This window comes from Panthera onca, chromosome B1, assembly GCF_046562875.1.
Source record: "Panthera onca isolate mPanOnc1 chromosome B1, mPanOnc1 haplotype 2, whole genome shotgun sequence".
Classification (NCBI taxonomy): Eukaryota; Metazoa; Chordata; class Mammalia; order Carnivora; family Felidae; genus Panthera; species Panthera onca.
Window position 1 is genome coordinate 154,005,769 of NC_138342.1, and position 21,534 is coordinate 154,027,302.

A 21,534-nucleotide genomic window follows, 5' to 3' on the forward strand; every position below is an offset into this window, starting at 1 on the left:
CTACAAAAAAGCAAACTACATGATATCTAGCATTCTAAAATTCTGGACTCTTTGTTTATTCTCTGGCTCTCTAGTCAGTGTCATATTAAAAAACTGCAAAAGAGTCTCACATTCCAAGAGGTCCATGTTCTCTAAAATACTTGAATTTTTATTCTCTCTTTATGTTGAAGAAGGAAAAGAGGCTTTTTAAACTAGGATCCTCTTCTTTTCCTGTCATACCTGTCATTACACTTGATTGAATTTATGTGTGGTCTTTCTTCACCAGTGAAGAAGCCCCATGAAGGCAGTGTGTAGGTCCATCACTGTATCCTCATCACTTAGCTCTAACAGACACTCAGATATTACATAAATGGATTGACCACTTGAACGAATGAATGGAGGGCAGGGGACTGACCTATGCACACAGTCCCAAGTGGTATATGGGAAGGGCTAGTATAATAGTAGCAACTTGCTCTTCTCCTAGCGAGCCCATCACAGGGTGAACAAATGCCATATGATGGAATGAACAAGGAATTTGGAGGCAGAAGACTTGATTTGAGCCCTGAGGCTGTCACTAAGCCAGGCACTTGACTTCGCTGAGCCTCAATTTTCTCACACCTGAAATGTGTGTGTGTGTGTGTGTGTGTGTGTGTGTGTGTGTGTGTCAGAGGATTATACTAACATAAGTAACATAGAAAAAACAGAGTTTGCAATTAAACAAAGGATAATCTTTTCACACATTCTTTATTGAAGTTTTCCATAAAACTTTTAAATAGTGAAGGAGTTGTACAGAGATGGTGACTGATGCCAACTGCTGATTCCAGGGAAGAATTCAGTAAGTGGAAGAAGGAAGACTTTGATCAAAGTTCAGCCAGTGACAGGACATTCAGCTGGTTTCCTTCTGTGTTGTCTGAGGCTCATTCACTGCACTAAATAGCAAGCAAGTATAAGAAAGCGAACATGCATTGAGGGAAGCATAAGGCCACTGCCCTTAAGAAAGGCAAATCTGCAAAATCCAGACCAGGAGCTTTTCCTTAAGATTTGGACTTGCAGGGCACCTGGGTGGTTCAGTCAGTTAAGTGACCAACTCTTGATTTCAGCTCAGGTCATGATCTCATGGTTTGTGGGGTCAAGCCCTACATCGGGCTCCTTGCTGATAGGACAGAGCCTACTTGGGATTCTCTCTCTCCCTCCCTCTCTCTCTGCCCTTACCTTACTTTAGCTCTCTTTCTCATTCAAAATAAATAAACAAATGTAAATAAAATTAAAAAAGAAAAGAAGATTTGGATTGCAGGCCAGTTTTCCATCAGTTGTTCATTTCTACCTAGAACTTGACCCTTGGTTACGACAAACTATCATCTTATGGGCATGGGTGCCAAATGGCCTGAATATGCAAAATGCCTGCCAGTATAGTGAAGAGAGCATACTTTCACACTCAGATTTTAAAACAGAGATATGATTATATATAGTTATCAAAGCAGTTCACATATAAATAGTAACTAGCAAGGAAAGAAGAGGGAGGGCCCTACTACCCAGCACTCCCCCAGTCCTCCTGGTTTCTCAATCTTCTGTGTGTTCTTTTGTTTTACAAAATGATTTGGGAGATTAGGTAGGATTTTTTTAGGCAGGACAGCAAGGAAAGTTGGTGAATAAGTGCTACTTGATTGCACAACAAAAGATACCCAAAGAGCCTCAGCCACAACTCAATTCCACTTGCCCCAACAGTTTGCATTTCTCAATTAAGTTATTTTGTTGGCAAGATGACTGGTTAGAGAAAGGAGAAAGTGCTTACTGCACCGCGATTATTCACTGTATAGAAATCACTGTAATAAGATCAACAGAACATTCTAAGGACTCGAGAAATCCTATCTGCTAAGGCTGCTGATGCAATGGGAATGTGCCCATGTTATCGGTGTGCTGTAAGAGGCTATGCAAATAACAAAATAAAACTTCACAATAGTCATTAATTCAATGATTGGTGCTCAGAACCTGCCCCTGACTTCACCTTACCAACAGTCTATGTGGAAATTAAGAAATTTTATCCTCCAGATGTTAAAATTAAGGAGATACAATTCTGGTACATTAAAAGAAATGTTAGTCTCATTAGCCCTCCCTGCCACATCCAAAAGCATGGATTGTAAGTAGTACCACTAAAATCATCTCTGAAAATAAAAAATGGAACTATTCTAATTTGTCAAACATATACCATGGCTGATTTCAAAAGCTGCCATAAGGAAAATTAACAAGTCAAAGATTGAAGAAGATATTTTAACCCGTGTAATAAAGAACTGTACTATATTTGTAATAAATATATTACAAATTAGTAAGAATGAAACTAAAAGAAAAACATGCCAAGAGTATGAATAGAGAATACAAAGAAAAGGAAACCTAAATTATGGATATAAAAGGATGTGCAGGGACCTGGGTGGCTCAGTTGGTTAAGCATCCAGCGTCCAACTCTTGATTTTGGCTCAGGTTATGATCTCATGGTTCGTGGAATGAAACCTGTGTCAGGCTCTGCTCTGACAGCACGGAGAATGCTTGGGATGCTCTCTCTCTCTTTCTCTCTCTCTCTCTCTCTCTCTCTCTCTCTCTCTCTGCCCCTCCCCAACTCATGTGGGCGCACAAACTCTCTCTTCCTCAAAATAAATAAACATTTTTTTAAAAAGGATGGGTAAAGGGCACTTGGGTGGCTCAGTCAGTTAACCATCCGACTTTGGCTCAAGTCATGATCTCATGGTCCGTGAGTTCAAGCCCCACGTCAGGCTCTCTGCTGACAGCTCAGAGCCTGGAGCCTGCTTCAGATTCTGTGTCTCCCTCTCTCTCTGCACCTACCCCACTCAAACTCTGTCTCTCTCTCAAAAATAAATAAACATTAAATTAAAAAAAAAAAAAGGATGGGTAAACTCACTAAGTAATCAATGAACAAAAATAACAGCAAAATATTTCTTGCACATCAGATTGCCAAAATATCTAAGTCTGATACCACCAGTACTGGCAAAGGTATAGGAGATACAGAGATACGATAGTGCAGGAATGTTAACTGGTACAAATGCTTTGGAGAATAATTTGGTATTATTGAGTAAAGTTGACATATTTGGCAACTGAGCTTCATTTCTAGGTAATTCCCCTTGAGACCACAAATATGTACAGAAGACATGTGCAGGGTGTCCATCATCGCATGGTTAGCACAAGACAAATGTGAAATGGCCACAACAGAAGAAGGATAAACTAAAATGAAATGCTCTGCAGCATCAGACCTCTAGTAACAACATGGATCAATCTCAGAAATATCTAATTCTATCCAGGAAAAAGACAGCTGCAGTAGAAGATCATTTTAAATGCATTTTAAATTATGCAAAACATAGTTACATATATACATAGTAATACTACAAAAATGTGCATAGAAATGTTCTACACCAATTCAGGGTTGAAAGAATGGGGCTTTATTTATATTCCTAATGTTTCATTTTCTTTAAAAAAAAAAAAAGATCTGGAGCAAATAAATATGGCATTTGTTAATTTGGGATAATGAGTACCTGAGGATTTACTCTGTTTTATTCAGTACCTCACGATATGTTTCAAAGTTTTCATAATTAAGACCTTTTAAAGCATTTTAAAGGTATATGTATATAACCCCTAGTCTATGGATACACAGCCCTGCAAATTATACAGAATCAGGTGCATTATCTTTACCCATCACAGTCATATGCTTGAAGTAGCTAGACTAGATAATTATCTCTCATATTTGTGTAATAGCTCTCAGTTAAATGGCTTCAGGTGTACTACCTCATTTAATATTCCTAACAACCTCCGATTTAGGTATTATGACACCCATTCTTCTGAGAAGAAAAGTCAATGTTTAGAGTTGTGGAGTTTTTCCCTAAGATCAACCAGTTAGTAAGTGATTCAGTCCTGGGATCTGGTACTGTCATTACTATTGCACAGATGACCATTAAGAATCCCAAAAATCTATTATTTTAAAATCATATGCATCATCTTTAAGATCAGTGTTATAAACTTGAAACCATAGGTGTGAGTTAGCAAATGAAATATTTTATCACTGAAATGTTTCAAGTCCCCCATCAAATCCATTTCTTCTATTTCTAATACACCGACCTCTTCTAAAAATAAGTTACAATATGTTACATATTATTAGTGGGAAAAATGGAAACCTTGCACAGACAAGCTTTTCCCTCCTTTAAAAAATAAATTTTCAAAGTTAATAAAGTAGAAACTATAATCTTGTTTCTTCGCTTCCAATCTTTTATTCACTGTGCTAAGGGTAAACACTAATCATATAGAAGTTGGTGATTAGGGCTAGTGAGAACATACACATCATGAAATAAGTTATCAAACACAAAGAGCACAAACAATAGAAGCTAACTATAAGGAATACACATTCCAGGGACTGTTCAGGTTATTTCACCAGTACAAAACTAACAATCTAAATAACAGTATCACCTATAGGGAACCTGAATCTCACAAGGCAGTAACCAGGCACTCCTCTCACTCCAGGCTGTAAATAAAAGCCAATAAGGAACCTAGACTTCCAATCCCACCTTGCAGTAATGACGAAGTGCCCCCTTTCCCCTACAGGCATGGTGTCAGAGAGAGAGGTCTATTAAAAAAGAAGATTTAAATAAGATACAGGGTTTCATAACGTAATAGCAAAATGTCCAGGATATAATCACAATTACTTATCATACCAAGAACAAGGAAAATCTCAACTTGAAAGAGAAAAGACAATCAACTGATGCCCACACCAAGAATGTTGGAATCACCTGAGAACAATTTTTAAAGCAGCCATCATAAAAATGTTTCCACAGTTATGAACAGACATGAAATAAATGAAAAATTAGAAAGTCTCAGCAAAGAAACAACAGATAAAATACATTAACTGAAATTAAAACTCACTAGGTGGGCTTAATAGCAAAATGAAGATGACAGAGGAAAGAATCAGTATCCCTGAAGATAGAAACTACAGGAATTACCCAGTCTGAACAACAAAGAAAGAAACAGAACAAAAATAAAAAAATAAAAAAGCAAAAGGCATCAGTGTCAAGCGCCCATAGGACTATAACAAAAGATCTATCACTTATGTCATCCCAAGTCCTGGAAGAAAAGAAAATAGAGGGAAAACCTAAAAAAATTACTTAAAGAAATTATGGCTGAAAAATTTGCAAATCTGGCAAAAGACAGGGGTACCTGTCTGGTTCAGTCAGTACAGCATGCGACTCTTGATCTCGTAGTCATGAGTCGCATGTGCCCTATGTTGGGTGTGGAGATTACTGAAAAAATAAATAAACTTTTGGGGTGCCTGGGTGGCTCAGTTGGTTAGGTGACTCTTGATTTCAGCCCAGGTCATGATCTCATGGGTTTGTGGGTTCGAGCCCCACATCAGACTCTGCAGTGACAGTGCAGATCCTGCTTAGGATTCTCTCTCTCTCTCTACCCCTCCCCTGCTCATGCTCTCTCTCACTTTCTCTCTCTCAAGATAAATAAATAAACTTTAAAATAAATAAATATATAAACACACCAACAAACTTTTTTTAAAAATCTGGCAAAAGACATATACCTACATATTCAAGAAGCTGAGTGAACCCAGGATAAATCCAAAGAAATCCAGGCCAAGGCCACATCATAATCAAACTCTTAAAAAACTAAAGAAAGAAAAAAGTTTGAAAGTAGTGAGAGAGACCCACCGCTGTTGCTCAACATAGTACTGGAAGTTGCAGCCTCAGGATTCAGACAGCAAAAAGAAACAAAAGGCATACAAATTGTCAAAGAAGTCAAACTTTCACTCTTTGCAGATGACATGATACATTACATAGGAAACCCAAGAGACTCCACCAAAAACACTGCTGTAACTGATACATGAATTCAGCAAAGTCACAAGATACAAAATCAATGTACAGAAATCAGTTGCATTTCTATACACTAATAATGCAGCAGTTGAAAAAGAAATCAAGGAATTGATCCCATTTACAATTGCACCAAAAACCATAAGATACCTAGGATTAAACCTAAAGAGATAACAGATCTGTATGCTGAAAACTATAGAAAGCTTATGAAAGAAATCGAAGACAAAAAGAAATGGAGAAACATTCCATGCTCATGGGTTGGAAGACCAAATATAGTTAAAATGTCTATGGTACCCAAAGCAATCTACACATTCAATGCAATCCCTATCAAAATAACACCAGCATTATTCACAGAGCTAGAACAAATAATCCTAAAATATGTATGGAACCAGAAAAGACCCCAATTAGCCAAAGCAAAGTTGAAAGGAAAACCAAAGCTGAAGGGATCACAATTCCATACTTCAAGCTGCATTACAAAGCTGTAATCATCAAGACAGTATGATACTGGCACAAAAACAGACACATAGATCAATGGAACAGAATAAAGAACCCCTGACAGAGTATTCGATGGAAAAAGGCCATCTCTTCAGCAAATGGTGCTGGGAAAACTGGACAGCGACATGCAGAAGAATGAAACTGGACCACTTCCTTACACCATACACAAAAATAAATTCAAAATGGATGAAAGATCTAAGTGTGAGACAGGAAACCATCAAAATCCTAAAGAAGAAAACAGGCAGCATCCTCTTTCACCTTGGCCACAGTAACTTCTTACTAGACTTGTTTCTGAAGGCAAGGGAAATAAAGGAAAAAATAACTATTGGGACCTTGTCAAGATAAAAAGTTTCTATTTTAAAATGTTTATTTATTTACATTTATGAGGGAGTGGAATGGCGGAGAGAGAGGGACAGAGAGAATCCCAAGCAGACTCCGTGCTATCAGTACAGAGCCCGACATGGGGCTTGAACTCACGAACCGTGAGATTGTGACCTGAGCCAAAAGCCAAGAGTGAGACACTTAACCACCTGAGCCACCCAGGCACCTCAAGATAAAAAGTTTTTGCATAGCAAAGGGAACAATCAGCAAAATTAAAAGGCAACCAATGGAATGGGAGAAGATATTTACAAATGATATATCAGATAAAGGGTTAGTATCCAAAATCTATAAGGAACTTATCAAACTCAACACCCAAAAAACAAATAATACAGTGAAGAAATGGGCAAAAGACATGAATAGATACTTTTCCAAAGAAGACATCCAGATGGCTAAAAGACACATGAAAAGATGCTCAATATCGCTTATCATGAGGGAAAGGTAAATCAAAACCACAATGAGATATCACATCACACCTGTCAGAATGGCTAAAATTAATAACTCAGGAAACAAGAGATGTTGGCAAGGATGCAGAGAAAAGGGAATCCTTTTGAATTGTTGGTGGGAATGCAAACTGGTGCAGCCACTATGGAAAACAGTATGGAGGTTCCTCATAAGAATTAAAAATAGAACTACACTACAACCCAGCAATTGCACTACTAGGTATTTATCCAAAGGATACAGGAGTGCTGATTCAAAGGGGCACATGCACCCCAATGTTTGTAGCAGCACTACTGACAACAACCAAAGTGTGGTTAAAGCCCAAATGTCCATCAACTGACAAATGGATAAAAAAGATATGGTGTATTTATATATACAATTGAATACTACTCAGCCATCAAAAAGAATGAAATCTTGCCATTTGCAACAACATGGATGGAACTAGAGTGTGGTATTATGCTAAGTGAAATAAGTCAGTCAGTCAAAGAAAAACAAATTATATGATTTCACTCATATGTAGAAGGGAAGGAAAAATAATATAGAAACAGAGAGGGAAACAAACCATAAGAGACTCTTAAATACAGAGAACAAACTGAGAGTTGCTGGAGGGGAGGTGGTTGTGGGGATGGGCTAAATGGGTGATGGGTGTTAAGGAGGGCACTTGCTGGGATGAGCACTGGGTGTTATATGTAAGTGATGAATAACTGGGTTTTACTCCTGAAACCAATACTGCACTGTATGCTAACTTGAATTTAAATAAATAAATTTAAATAATAAAAAAGAAAGTAGTGGGGGAGAGACATCATCTTACCTAGAATGGAAAAACAATTTGAATAACTGCAGATTTCTCACCAGAAACCACAGAGGCAGAAGGAAATGGCACATTTTTCAAGTGCTTAAAAAAAAAAAAAAAAAAAAAAAAAAAAAAGGAACTATCAGCCTGGAATTCTATATCCAACAAAAATATCCTCCAGGAAAAAGGGAAATCAAGACATTCTCAGCTGAAGGAAAACTAAAAGACTTGTTACCAGCAGACTGACCCTGTTAGAATGGCAAAAGGAAGTTTTCTAAACAGAAATGGTAAGAAGGCTAAGAAACAACTTTGTATTAAAAATGAAATATGACTATTACATCCCATGACATTGTATAAATACTATTTTATGTGAGTAATTAGAATATTGCCCTGATTAACATACCATGAAAAATTCTATACTGTAAAATAATTTAAAGATGATGAATGTAATATTTGGGTTATTTCTACAAAAAAAAAAAAAGGTAGACATTATGAGCTCATAGTCAAGTCTATAACCTTCTATCATTATCTATACTGAAAAGTCAAATTCAACTCATATCATTGTAGTTTACAACTTTTTCAAAAATGTATCCTATGATGAGTGCTAATACTGCCTATTGATCCAGCAATCCCACTCTGGGGTACAGACCCAAAAGAACAGAAAGCAAAGACTCATACAGATTATGTGCACACCCATGCTCAAAGCAGCATCATTCACAACAGCCAAAGGTAGAAACAACCCAAGTGTCCATGGACAGAATAACAGGTAAATAAAACATGATTTTACATATATATATAACAGAGTATCATTCAGCCTTAAAAAGTGAGGAAATGTTGACACAGACTATATCATGGCTGAGTAAAACACCCAGTCACAAAAGGACAAATACTATATGGTTCCACTTACATCAAGTACCCAGAGCAGTCAAATTCATAGAGACAGAAAGTAGGATGGTGGCTGACAGGGACTAGGGGGAGGGGGAATAGAAGCTGCTGTTTAATGGGTACAGAGTTTCAGTTTCACAAGATGAAAAGAGTTCTATGGATGGATGGTGGTGATGACTGCACGACAGTGTGAATATGCTCAATGCCACCGAACTGTGCACTGAAAAATGATTAAGATGGTAAAGTTTATGTTACGTATTTTTACTACAGGTTTTGTTAAATTTTAACTAAAAAAAGAACAGTATCTATCATTTATTGAGCACTTACTTTGGATCATGGAGTACACTAAGAGCTTTGCATATATTTCCTTATGTCTCTTCCCAACAAACTTGGAGGAAGATAGCATGATCTCTGCTTTCCACATGAAGAAACTGGGTTTACATAACTTGACCAAAGTTCAACAAGTAAAAAATGGAGTCAAAATTCAAACTGAGGTTGGTGAGACTCTGAAACCCATTTCCTCTAACCCATCATGATGGAGGACTATTTGTTTCAAAGGACCAGGATAAAGCATTCCTGAGTCCCGGGGAACAATTCAACCTTTCTAAGTAAGGGAAAGTAACTTACAGTGCTTAGCAAAAAAGGAGATATGAATGTCACTAGGCATCTGAAATGAAAAGGATGGCATCACTACACAGGGGCTAACTCTTCAAAACCCACACTTTACAGGCACCTGGATGGCTTAGTTGGTTAGGAAGCCAACTCTTGATTTCAGCTCAGGTCATGATCTCCAGGTCAGGAGATTGAGCCCCACATTGGGCTCTGTGCAGGGTGTGGAGCTTGCTTAAGATTTTCTCTCCCTCGGGGCGCCTGGGTGGCTCAATCAGTTAAGTGTCTGACTTCAGCTCAAGTCATGATCTCACAGTTTGTGAATTCAAGTCCCACGTCAGGCTCTGTGCTGACAGGTCAGAGCCTGGAGCCTGCTTTGGATTCTGTGTCTCCCTCTCTGCCCTTCTCTGTCTCCTGCTCACACTCTGTCTCTCTCTCCTTCAAAAATAAATAAAAGTTAAAAAAAAAATTAAAAAAAAAAAAAGATTCTCTCTCCCTCTTCCTCTGCCCCTCTCCTGCTCGCTCGCTCACTCTCTCAAAAAAACAAAAAAACAAAAAACAAAACCCCAAACTTTAATACCATATTTTCCACAAAACCTCAAGATCCATACATTAGAGGCATTATAATTATACTGAAGCAAGAGATTCTTAACTATAAAACAGAAAAGAAAATTTTAATTATTAGAACATTGTGAAATACAGAACACAAACAGGTAACTTCTTTCCTTTTCTACAATTGCTTTTAGGAAAATAAAATAACCTTGGCACAACCAATGACCAAATTAAGTCAAGCCTTGTAGTTGGTGCTATTACTCATGACCTGCTTGGTCTCAGAATAAATTCCTAACTTCAGTATTTTCTGAACCTTTTTTTCACCTTACCAGAATTTCTACATATCCATTCACTATGTTCACTATGTTCTCTGGAACCCTGCTGATCACATCTCCTATCTGACCTGATCCTACAGGCAAACACTGGAATGCTGCCCTCCTTTGCCCCAGACCCCTAGACTTTCTTTGGTTCTTGCTGTCCTGATTCCAAGCCTGGATTCACCCCCCATGCTCTCTCTCTCTTCAGTGCCACCACTTCATCTGGGGTGACTTTGTACCTTCCTAAAGCAGGAAAGTTGGGCCTGAATTTCAACCCCCTCATAACTATACACAACAGTCCTGACTCTGCCCCGCCCTCTCCTGGGCCTCAAAACACCTCTACAGAGAGACCTTTGAACTGGCCAGAGCAAACCTTCATAACGTCTTATCACACTCTCAGTGTTGACTGTTTTGGATAGTCCAGTCTAGCCTCAAGATCCCACATCAACTCTCACACTCTCAGAGAAGTTATTGGCAGGACTAAACCAGCTATTGAGCAGCACCCTCAGCTCTCCACAATTTTCTCTCACCACGATCCCCTCAGCCTTCTTCCCACAGGAGCACATAAGGAAGACTTTCAACTTGTTAGACAATCAGTTGGCCTAGGCCACACCACCAATGCCAACAGCTCTGGGATCCTTTGGAGAAATGAGGAGAGGGAGAATGCAAAACAATAAAGGGTTGGCATGGGAGGAATGAGCAGTTGGCGCCATTGTATACCAGTCAAGTCCTTATTTTATATTGTCTCCAATGGTTACCTCAGGGGATTCTAACTTGGTGACAAAGAATGTGGCCCTACATGTTACTCCCTCTACACTCATAACCAGCAACACAGACTCAGATTAAAAGTAAACATAGTACTTTCTGTTCCTCAACCATTAGGGGAAAAGTTTTCTCAATCAAATAAGACTCAAGAAGATAATAATCTGCCTCACAACTTGGTTTATTCCTTCAATGAATCCTTATTGGGTGGATTCACCCAATGTGAATGTACCAGTGTGAGGCACTGTTGCTGGAATTAATGAGATGCAGGTGAAAGCACTGGCAAACTGTAGAGAAATACACATTGGTTATTCTTATCCTTCCTCTCGCTGCAACTCTGAATTCCTAATGGGCAGAAATTATAACTCTGTCTCCCCTACATCCCGCATGGGGCCTGGCACACAGCAGGCCCTCTGGGAATATTTGTTGAGTATCTCAGCAGCGCATACCTGCAGCTGAAACATTTCTCGTCTCATTCTATCTGCCACCAGCCCTGACACAGGTCTTGGCCATCAGAGAAACCTCCAAGCTCACCTCTCTGGTTCATGTGACTTATTTCCTCTTAAGAATATGAACCCTCTACAGACGCATGGGTGGCTCAGTCAGTTAAGCGTCCGACTTTGGCTCAGGTCATGATCTCATAGCTTGTGAGTTCAAGCCCCACGTCGGGCTCTGTGCTGACAGCTCAGAGCCTGGAGCCTGATTCAGATTCTGTCTCTCCCTCTCTCTCTGCCCCTCCCCCACTTGCATTTTCTCTCTCTCTCTCTCTCTCTCAAAAATAAATAAACATTAAAAAATTTTAAGAAAAAGAATATGAACCTTCTTTTCAGATGAAAGAACAACCACATGGAATAAAGTTAGCCCACTAAGTTAAATGCTCACTAATGTCTAGAGTCAAGAGATGTATTATGCCTATGAGTCTTTATGTTAGTGAACAAAACTAAGGAAACAAAACAAAACACCAGACAGCACGGAGAGTGGGTTGATTGGTGCACTTAAAATACACCACCCCCCAGCAAACTTACTTCCTAAGGGCTACTGATGTGAGGTTGACCTCTTCTTCTCTTTGTCAGGAAAAAAAAAAAAGGAAAAAAAATCCCTCATAAACAGGCCACTGTTTCATGTTGCAGCCATATCTTCAAAGGTTCAATGACATCTATTTTGATACCTGTAAAATCTAGCACGTGAGCAGTGGTTCAATCTTCCCTATTTAATTTCTTTCTCAAAACATTTGAATTGCTTTTTGTACATGTCCATCAGAAGACTTGAACAACTGAAGCTTTCTGGCGAATAAGATACGGCAACCTAAATAATGGTAAAACAAAGTTCCTATAGCTGTATGGACTACAACTAATCTCCTGAGTTTTCAAAACAACACTCTAGAATACGTACATTGTGCAATAAAAGTTAACATACTTTAATCTGCTGAAATAAATCTCATTACAGTGCTGCTCTTTTCTAAGCTTTTGTACTTCTACCTTAAATCTATTCTCTCTTCCATCTATGCATGTGGTATCCTTCCCTGTCACCCAAAATAACTTCGTCAATAAAATATTAGCATGCTTAAGTGGGTACTCAATCAACATTTGTTCAATGAATGAAGAAATGACTGAATAATTATAAAACCCTGGACGAAGTCCCCCTAAGAGGTTTCCATTAGTTTACAGAATTACGTGCTTGCATGTTCAGGTATACATACCTAAATGGGACTAAATAATAGGCATCAAGCAGCAGTTAAATATTAATCCATTTCTATCTTAATAATTCTACTTCAAAATATATAATTCAAACCACGGTGATATACGCTGAGATAGAGTTCGTTTACAATCGTACTACTAGTATTTACACACTTTAAAATAAGATCTGAAATATTAATACTGATATGGAAATAATTCACAGCCTAAATGTCAGTGTGTTTGTAAAATAAAAGGTTTAGAAGCAAAGCAAAGTGCCTAAGTTAAGTCTAAATGTATGTGTTTGAAAATGTAATCAATAATTTTAAACCTAACTTTTCAAAAGGTTGTACAAAGGAGTGTCTGTGACACTCAGTCAACAAGGGACATTTTAATATGGGATTTTTTTCATTTTAAGATATGTAACAAGTAGGCCGGAGAGAATATATTAGTCAGAAACTTTTACTGGGTGTAACAGCTAATATTTATTATCAAATCTTAAGTCTACTAAACACCATAAATGGAGCTTTAGCAGTATCAAAAAATTTAATATTTCTTAAGGTATGTTCTGAGATCTCTGTTTTCTAATTCACTTATTTTTTATTATCCTGTCAGAAAAAAATGGACATAAAATAGCCTGTATTGAAGATCAGTTTATTCTCACTGAGTTCGCTGCAAAGAAGTTATGAAATAAGCTAGCAAATGATCCTTTTAACTTTAAGGGAGATGGTCTTAGAGAAACTAAAGAAGTCACATATTTAGGCAACCTAAAAATGACACGGGGTTATGTTAAAGGTTTAAAAGGTAAATGAAAGTAAATATAAATCGGTAATAAGACGGTCAGAATGAAAACGTAGCTCTAATTTAAACTTATTTGCTGAACTTTCTTTTTGTGTCATATATTGTTGGTTGCTAGCATAGGCGTGAATGATCCCGTGAGCAGTTCAACAAGAAGACTGTAGCCATGCAAGCATCTCCTTTCCAGTGCCTATCAGCATGTCTTTTATGTCTTGGCGTCCATTTTAGGAATATCAGCGAGGTGGTGTATAAAGAAGCTTATAAAACAAAGGTTGTCACTTTGGCAACCCACGTGAACATTAAGTGATTTCATTTTATTGGAGATCAAAATGTTGATTAGTAAAAAAGTTGAAGGAAATACTTAAGCTCAACTCTGCAAACACCTGTATTAGATTTCACATATTTTTAACTCGTATTTGTATATTAAATGCCATTCTCAGAATTGCTGATGTGTGTCATTATAATACCATAAAAAACACTTCAAACAATTGATCATTTAAGGCGCGCGGTAATATAAAGCTATAAACAAAAAAAAAAAAAATTGTGAAAGGATTAAGAAATCCATGATTACATACTCAAAACAAAAGGAAAGATCATGGAGCAGTCTTTTATATTACCCAAAATGGTTAGTACTTATGTGAATATACGATTTCCCTGTATTCTTTTAGTATATAAAATAAAAAACACATATTATCACAGTAAGTTATAACCTAATGCTATAACTCAAACTCTCTTCTTTAGAAACAGATTACTTACTGACAATGAGGGTGGTCCACAAAAATACATGCCTTACAGTTACCCTCTCCTACAATAATGCTGATTTTTAAGAGCAGAACTATCACAATCCAACCATAAGCAGGCCTAATAGAAACTTTATTATTAAGAAATTAGATACAAAGTGTACATCTAAGTAAAATACTGGGTAGTACTGAAAAGCAAATCCATGAACTTTCTAGATTTTCCTTCTACTTAAAACATTTTGAGAAAGCCAAGCTACAGTAATCGTTTAATTATACAATCTAATCAACTAAAAATAATGGAATTTTTCTCCAAGTATTGCAAACACAGCTTGCTACTTCTTATCTAAAAGATTAAATTTCTATTCTCTACCATTCCCAGCCATTTCTGCCAACATCATAAAAATTACCTTTTATCATTTTCTTCTCACAATGAGAATTCCCTAATCGCACACATCTTTTAGACATAGACACCTCCCCACCCACCTCCCCACCCACCTCCAAAAACTGGTTCAGAGCAAAGACACACACAAAAATAATGACCAAGCTCACATTTCTTGTTTGCCCTTCAAACGAAGTCTGGTGTCTTCAGCTTGCCTTTCTGGTCTTCAGTGTTGTCACTCATTTGCTGGGGGATGTAGTTTAGGACAGCATGAAGCAGCAGAAATAAAAGCTGTTGCTTTAAGAAAACGTTTTCTTAAACACATGGATAAAACAACTTTTACTCTGACTTCCTGGCTGGGTTGCATAAAATCTTAGAAAGGCTCCTTGAAACGTGAATGTCTACAAATGGGAAAAAATAAAATAAAATAAAATCTAAAAACTTACGTTCTGAACACATTCCGAAGGATGTCTGATTTGATTTGAAAGCAGGTTTGTACTGATGAACAAACTTTATTTTGTAGAAAATTAATATTCTCTCTAATTAGAAATTTGCCTTGCCATCTTCTATATTAATCCTGTCTCTCATGATATAATCATACATGCAAAAAATCAAATACAGTATTTCCCAAATGCATGGACACTGTGGAAGCTTCATTTTGAAAAAGGCTTTTATTTCCCTTAATACTGGTGACTAAACGTCATTGTTATGTACCAACACTTTCAAATAGCCCAAGAGACTTAAAAAGCCTTCTAAGTTTGAAAACCAAAAAGTTCTGAGTTTTTCTGTACCCCAGGACGGTTTTCTTTCCTGAAGCTCAAGCCGAGAAAGCAGACAAAAGAAGCTGATTTGACTGAGCTGTGCCAAGTCTTGCCTTTTTTTCTTTCCTCAGCTCTCCCTCTGCCTCTCTCTCTCTCCCTCTCCCTCTCTCTCTCTTTCTCTCTCACTCTTTTGCTCCCAGTATGGCAACCTTCCGAGCAGTCTTGGCGGAGGTCCAGCCTGTGCCAGTCTGTCTGAATCCTTGTCTCCAAAAGATGTCCTTTGCGGATCAATTAATACATTTGAAAACAGGAAACTGTGGTACGGTACCCAAATCCTGGCACCAACAGCATCGACTTCTGCCAAATCACCTTACAGATTTCATGGTATCCTACCTTTCATAATCATTACTAACATGTTCCCGGAGCAATAATGGAGTACTAGAAGCCATTCACTGTTCAGCGATAAGGAATCTGTTCCCTAGAAATGTCCATATGCGACATATGCACAACCTGCAGTAAATCAAAATTCTCCTGTGAGAAGAGATGTATGTAACTTTAATAAGCACCACATACTGTATTTCTTTTTATAAGACTTGCTTTTCCTTGCCCTGCTGCAAAGAATCATGGGAGGATAGAAAAGGAGGCATGCAGATTAAAATTAAAACTGTATGCCCAAATAAGTCATGCTTTACCCTATGGGAAAAGAACATAGCTCTGATTGAACAGTGAATCCTATTATTAAGGAAATTCTAATGTAAGCTGTACCCATGCAAAATTTTCCTGGATATGAAGGGGGAGAGAGAATTCTTTGCAAAACATAAATATCAATTAAAAGGGAAAGAACAAACTCAGGGGTGGATTTAGTAAAATTAAGTATATTTTCATATTTTGAACCTCAAGTTTCAACACAGTCACTTGTTTACTAAATTCATACCACTACAATTTAATAAGTATAAATAAATACTGTTTATTTTTATTTATAGCATGCACATCTTTTAAAGCCTCATCCTCTGCAGCTCAGTTAATACATGCAAAAACAAGAAGCCACGGTATGGTACCCAAGTCCTCGCACCAACAGCATTGACTTCTGATAAACCATTTTCTGCTATTTCATTTAAGATATCATTGTGACCTTTGATGCTTGAAAGTACAGGGTAGCTATACTCTAGAATCCCCATGGTTTCATAGAAAGAGCCCAGAACAGCAAGTTCTAGTCCTTGGCTCTAAGGTATTTAACCTCAAGGTCCCAAATTGCTTAATCTATACATTCCTCAGTTTGCTCATCTAGCAAATATAAAAATCAGTAACTTCCTCTTCTGTGGTCCCAAAATATTCTGTCTAAACCCAATACACCTTCATTCTAATTGTACAGGACTTAGTTGAGTATGTCTTTTATCAACCAGATGTGTCATTCTCAGGCTGTGCCATGCTGTGTCACTAATCCAAGAAAACTGAAAGTCTTGCATAAGGCTTCCATATTATGCAGGTGCTCAATGAATCTATAAGGAGAATAAATTATGGCTATGGATCGCATAAATATTATTCTAAAGTTCCATAAAACTATGATATATGATCATGAAAAACAAAATCACATATTACTAAATCACAAATTGATAGATCAGAGAAATGCCACAAGATATTGTAAGTGTTGAATTAAAGCACTAACAAGTGTTCTGTGCAATCCTTCCAAATAAGAGTGATGAAACATGAGCAGGATGACGGTGGATTTGCAATTTATAATAAACAGTTTGATTACAAATGAAAGATGAAGAAAGAGTCTTAAAAGCAGCAAGAGAAAAGTGACTCCTCACATATCAGGGACCTTAAGAAGATTAACAGCCGATTGCTCACCGGAAGCCATGGAGGCCAGAAAGCAGTGGGATGACATATTCAAAGTGCTGAAAGAAAAAAACCATCCACCAAGAATTCTACATCAGCAAAAATCTCCTTCAAAAATCAGACACCCTAAGACATCCCTAGATAAACAAAACCAGAACACTTATTGCTAGTAGATCTTCCCTATAAGGAATACTCAAGAGGGGCTGGGGCTCAGGGGCTGAGCCTGGGGGGCTCAGTTGGTTAAGCATCCAACTCTTGTCATTGGCTCAGTTAATGATCACACAGTTCATGGGATCAAGACCTGTGTTGGACTCCTGTTTTGGACTGACAGTGTGGAGCCTGCTTGGAATTCTCTCTCTCCCTCTCTCTCTCTGCCCCTCTTCCACTCATTCTCTCTCCTCTCTCTCTCTCTCTCTCTCTCTCTCTCTCTCAAAATAAATAAATAAACTTAAAAAAAGACACAAACTTAAGAGCAACCACAAAGAAAATAGGGGAATTATAAAGTTATCATACAAAAATATCTAACACAAAATAAGACTGTAATGGAAGAGAGAGGGACAAAAAAGACAAAGACATACAGAAAACAGCAAAATGGCAAAAATAAATACAGTCTCATCAATATTTACATTAAACTTAAATGAACTAAAGACTCAAATTAAAAGACAGAGACTGGAAGAATGGATTTAAAATACATAATCCAACTATGTGCTGTCTACAAGAGACACACTTTAGATTCAAAGACACAAAGAGGTTGAAAGTAAAAGAATGAAAAAATATACACCATGCAAACATCAACCAAAAGAAAGCTGAAATGGTTATATTAATATCAGACAAAATAAATTTTAAGAAAAAAATTGTTACTAAAGACAAATAGGGGTGCCTAGGTGGCACAGTTGGTAAAGCATCCAACTTTCACTCGGCTCATGATCTCGCAGTTTGTGAGTTCAAGCCCCACATCAGGCTCTGTACTGACAGCTCAGAGCCTGGAGCCTGCTTCAGATTCTGTGTTTCCTTCTCTCTCTGCTCCTTCCACACTCACACTCTGTGTCTCTCTTTCTCAAAAATAAATACACATTTAAAAAAATTTTAAATAAAGACAAATAAAAATCTTTTTTAGTCATAAAAGGGCCAATTTATCAAGAAGATGCAATCATTATAAACATATATACACGACAAAAGAGCTCTAAAATATATAAATAAAATACAAAATAATTGAAGGAAGAAACAGACAATTCAACAAATAGACAATTCTTCAATAATAGGTGGTAACTTCAAGACTCTACTTTCAATAATAGAACAACAATATAGACAATCAGCAAGGAACAGAAGACTTGAACAACACCGTAAAGCAACTAGACCAAAGAGACAACTATAGAATAATCCACTCAACAACAGCAGAATGCAATTCTTCTCAAGTGCACATGGACCATTCTCGAAGACAGACAATATATTAAACCATAAAACAAGCCTCAATAAACTTAAAAGGATTCAAATCATACAAAGTATTTCTTCAACCACAATGGAAGAAAAGTAGAAATCAATAACAAGATAAAAAGATTGGGAAAATCACAAATACAAGGGGAAAAATGCTCCTAAATAACCAATGAAAAATAATAAAGACTAGAGTGGAAATAAGGGAAATTGAGAATAGAAAAAACTATTTTTTTAAAATCAGACAAAGATATTACAGGAAAACTACAGAGCAATATCTCTTATGGATATAGATGCAAAAATTCTCAACAAAATACTACCAAACTGAATCTGGCAACATATACAAAGGATTATAAACTATGACCAAGTGGGATTTAACCCAGAAATATAAGGTTGGTTCAACACAGAAAAAAATCAATGTACTATAGCATATTAATAAAAGAAGGGACAGAAACTACTCAATCATCTCAATAGACACACAGAAAGCATGTGTGTCTATTGAGATGATACTACCTTTTACCTTTTATGGTAAATAACCTAATACCTTTTCACGATTAGAAAGCTGTATTTACATAAAGGAAGAGCACTGAAGATGGAAAAAGTGAAAGTAAAATAAGAACTTTTATTTTTCTTATTTTTAATTGATCTAACAGATAAGAGTTTGTTCAAGATAACAGCAATGTACTTATTTATGCTTATGTCTATACATATGTGTGTATGTCTATGTCTGTGTGTACAAGTATATGCTTATTTATAAGTGAAATGAAAGACAGTGATGATTTGAGGGTGGAAGAGAGTTATCAGGATTATTTTGTTATTATAAGACACCCCCTAAAGTAGTACAGTGTTAGGTGGAAGTGGATTTGGATTCGTTGTAAATGTATACTGTAAACTCTAAGGCAATCACTAAACAAAGGTTTTTTCTATATTTTTAATGCTTATTTATTTTTTAGAGAGAGAGAGAGAGACATAGAGTGTGAGTGAGGGAAGGGCAGGGAGAGGAGACACAGAATCCAAAGCAGGCTCCAGACTCTGAGCTGTCAGCACAGAGCCTGATGCAGGGCTTGAACTTGCAAACCATGAGATCATAACCTGAGCCGAAGTTGGAACTTAACCAACTAAGCTACCTAGGCGCCCCTAAAAAAAGTCTTTTAAAAAACTGTAACTGATATACTGAGAAAAGAGAAAAAATGAGTTCATATAAAATTCTCAAAACCACAAAAGGCAGAAAAAAGTAGAAGACAAAAATAGGAACAAATATACAATGGCAACAAATAGAAAACAGTAATGAATATGGTAGTTATCCAACCATATCAATAATCATCTTGAACATCAATGGTCTAAATGTGCCTAGTAAGACAGAGATTGTCAAAGTGGATCAAAAACTTGTACACAAATGTTCCTAACAGTGTTATTTATAGCAGCCAAAAAGTGAAAGTGACCCAAATATCCATCAACAGTTGAACAGGTAAACAAAAAGTGGTGTAAACATGCAATGGAATATTATTCAGCCATAAAAAGGGATTAAACACTGATACAATGCTTTAACATGGGTGAATCTCTGAAAAAAAACATGCTAAGTGAAAGAAGCCAGACACAAAAGCCACATATTGTATATTCCTATTTATATGAAAGGTCCAGAATAGACAGACCCATAGGCGCAGAAAACAGACTAGTGGATGCCAGGGCAGAGAGAAGAATGGGGAGGGGCTCCTGGGTACGGGGTTTCCTTCTGGCGTGATGAAAATGTTCTAGAACTAGTAGTGATGGTTGCACAGCTTCGTAAATATACTAAAAACTGTTCAACTGTTTACTATGAAAAGATGAATTTTATGGTACATGAATTATATCTCAATAAAAATAAAGTTGCAATCCATCTCTCCAGTATTTTTCATTGTTGTGAATGATTACAGCCCAAGGTAAGCCTACCAAAGTCCTTCTTATAAAAAAATACTACGCATTACCTAAAACCTTGACCATGTGAATCTGCTTCAGGAATCCACTCAGCACATTCTAGTGCCTTACTTTGTTCTGACTTCTTGGATATACTTAGTCAACACCAGCATTCCTGGCCTCTCCAAATACTCCCTTCTGTGCACCCTCTTGGATTTCCAGGCCCTCCTTGAAGCACGCAGTCACTCTGTCCTCTTTCCCTAACTGCCGGGCCCTAGGGAGTTCAAACTTTTGACGGACACCTAGGCTACATGTTAGCAAATCTTCTCTTCCCACAACTCGGGTAACTCTTCACAGGCACCCTGAGCCCAGCAGGCTTAGGGAGGCCTCCCCAATACTAACCCAGGATCTGACTTCACTTTAATCCCAGTCTCTCTTCCACCCCTCTGTGGTTCCCTCTCCCAGCCACCTATTTGGACAGGGCACACTCTGTACCTACACAGGACACCGACCCTAGAATGTAAACTCACTATGGTAAATTCACAGACACGGGGAATTTTCTTCCCAGTGTGTACTGTTTATGATTTATTGGAGCCTCAAAACCTTCTTTTGATTCAAGCTCTCAGACAGAAAATACAACCAGAAAAGGCTGATTCTTAAAAGTTTTACATAGCCTGTAAGTTAGTGGTTGCTGATGGTAGCATGGTTAAGTGTTCCTACTGACTTAGCACAGTCTATGTGAGTAAGAGAAGAAACAGGGGGTCAAAATGTACAAACTTCATGTAAACCTGTGGGTTTTCAAACTTTCTTCCAGGGAGCCCTGGAGCTCCCCAGAGGCTGCAGGGCCTTCAAACTAGACAAAGAAAGAATAAGTAGGCAAGGTTCTAGGACATCACCACCTGCAGCAACCACAGTAGCTCTTTTTTTATGATGTATAGGTACGAG

The 21,534-nt window shown here is 37.5% G+C and overlaps 1 protein-coding gene across 4 annotated transcripts in view; it reads right to left on the reverse strand.

The window, feature by feature from the left end:
* Positions 1-21,534, reverse strand: part of MSRA (methionine sulfoxide reductase A) — a 462,376-nt gene that overhangs the window by 401,598 nt on the left and 39,244 nt on the right. Inside the window, exon 1 of one of the 4 annotated variants that reach the window (XM_060653697.3) lies at positions 15,112-15,542. The exons of the other annotated variants lie outside the window; for them this stretch is intronic. Within the exon in view, the coding sequence (XP_060509680.1) occupies positions 15,112-15,124 (13 nt within the window). The 5' untranslated portion in view covers positions 15,125-15,542. Of the gene's footprint in view, positions 1-15,111; positions 15,543-21,534 lie in introns of those variants that run through there. 4 annotated transcript variants of the gene reach the window in all.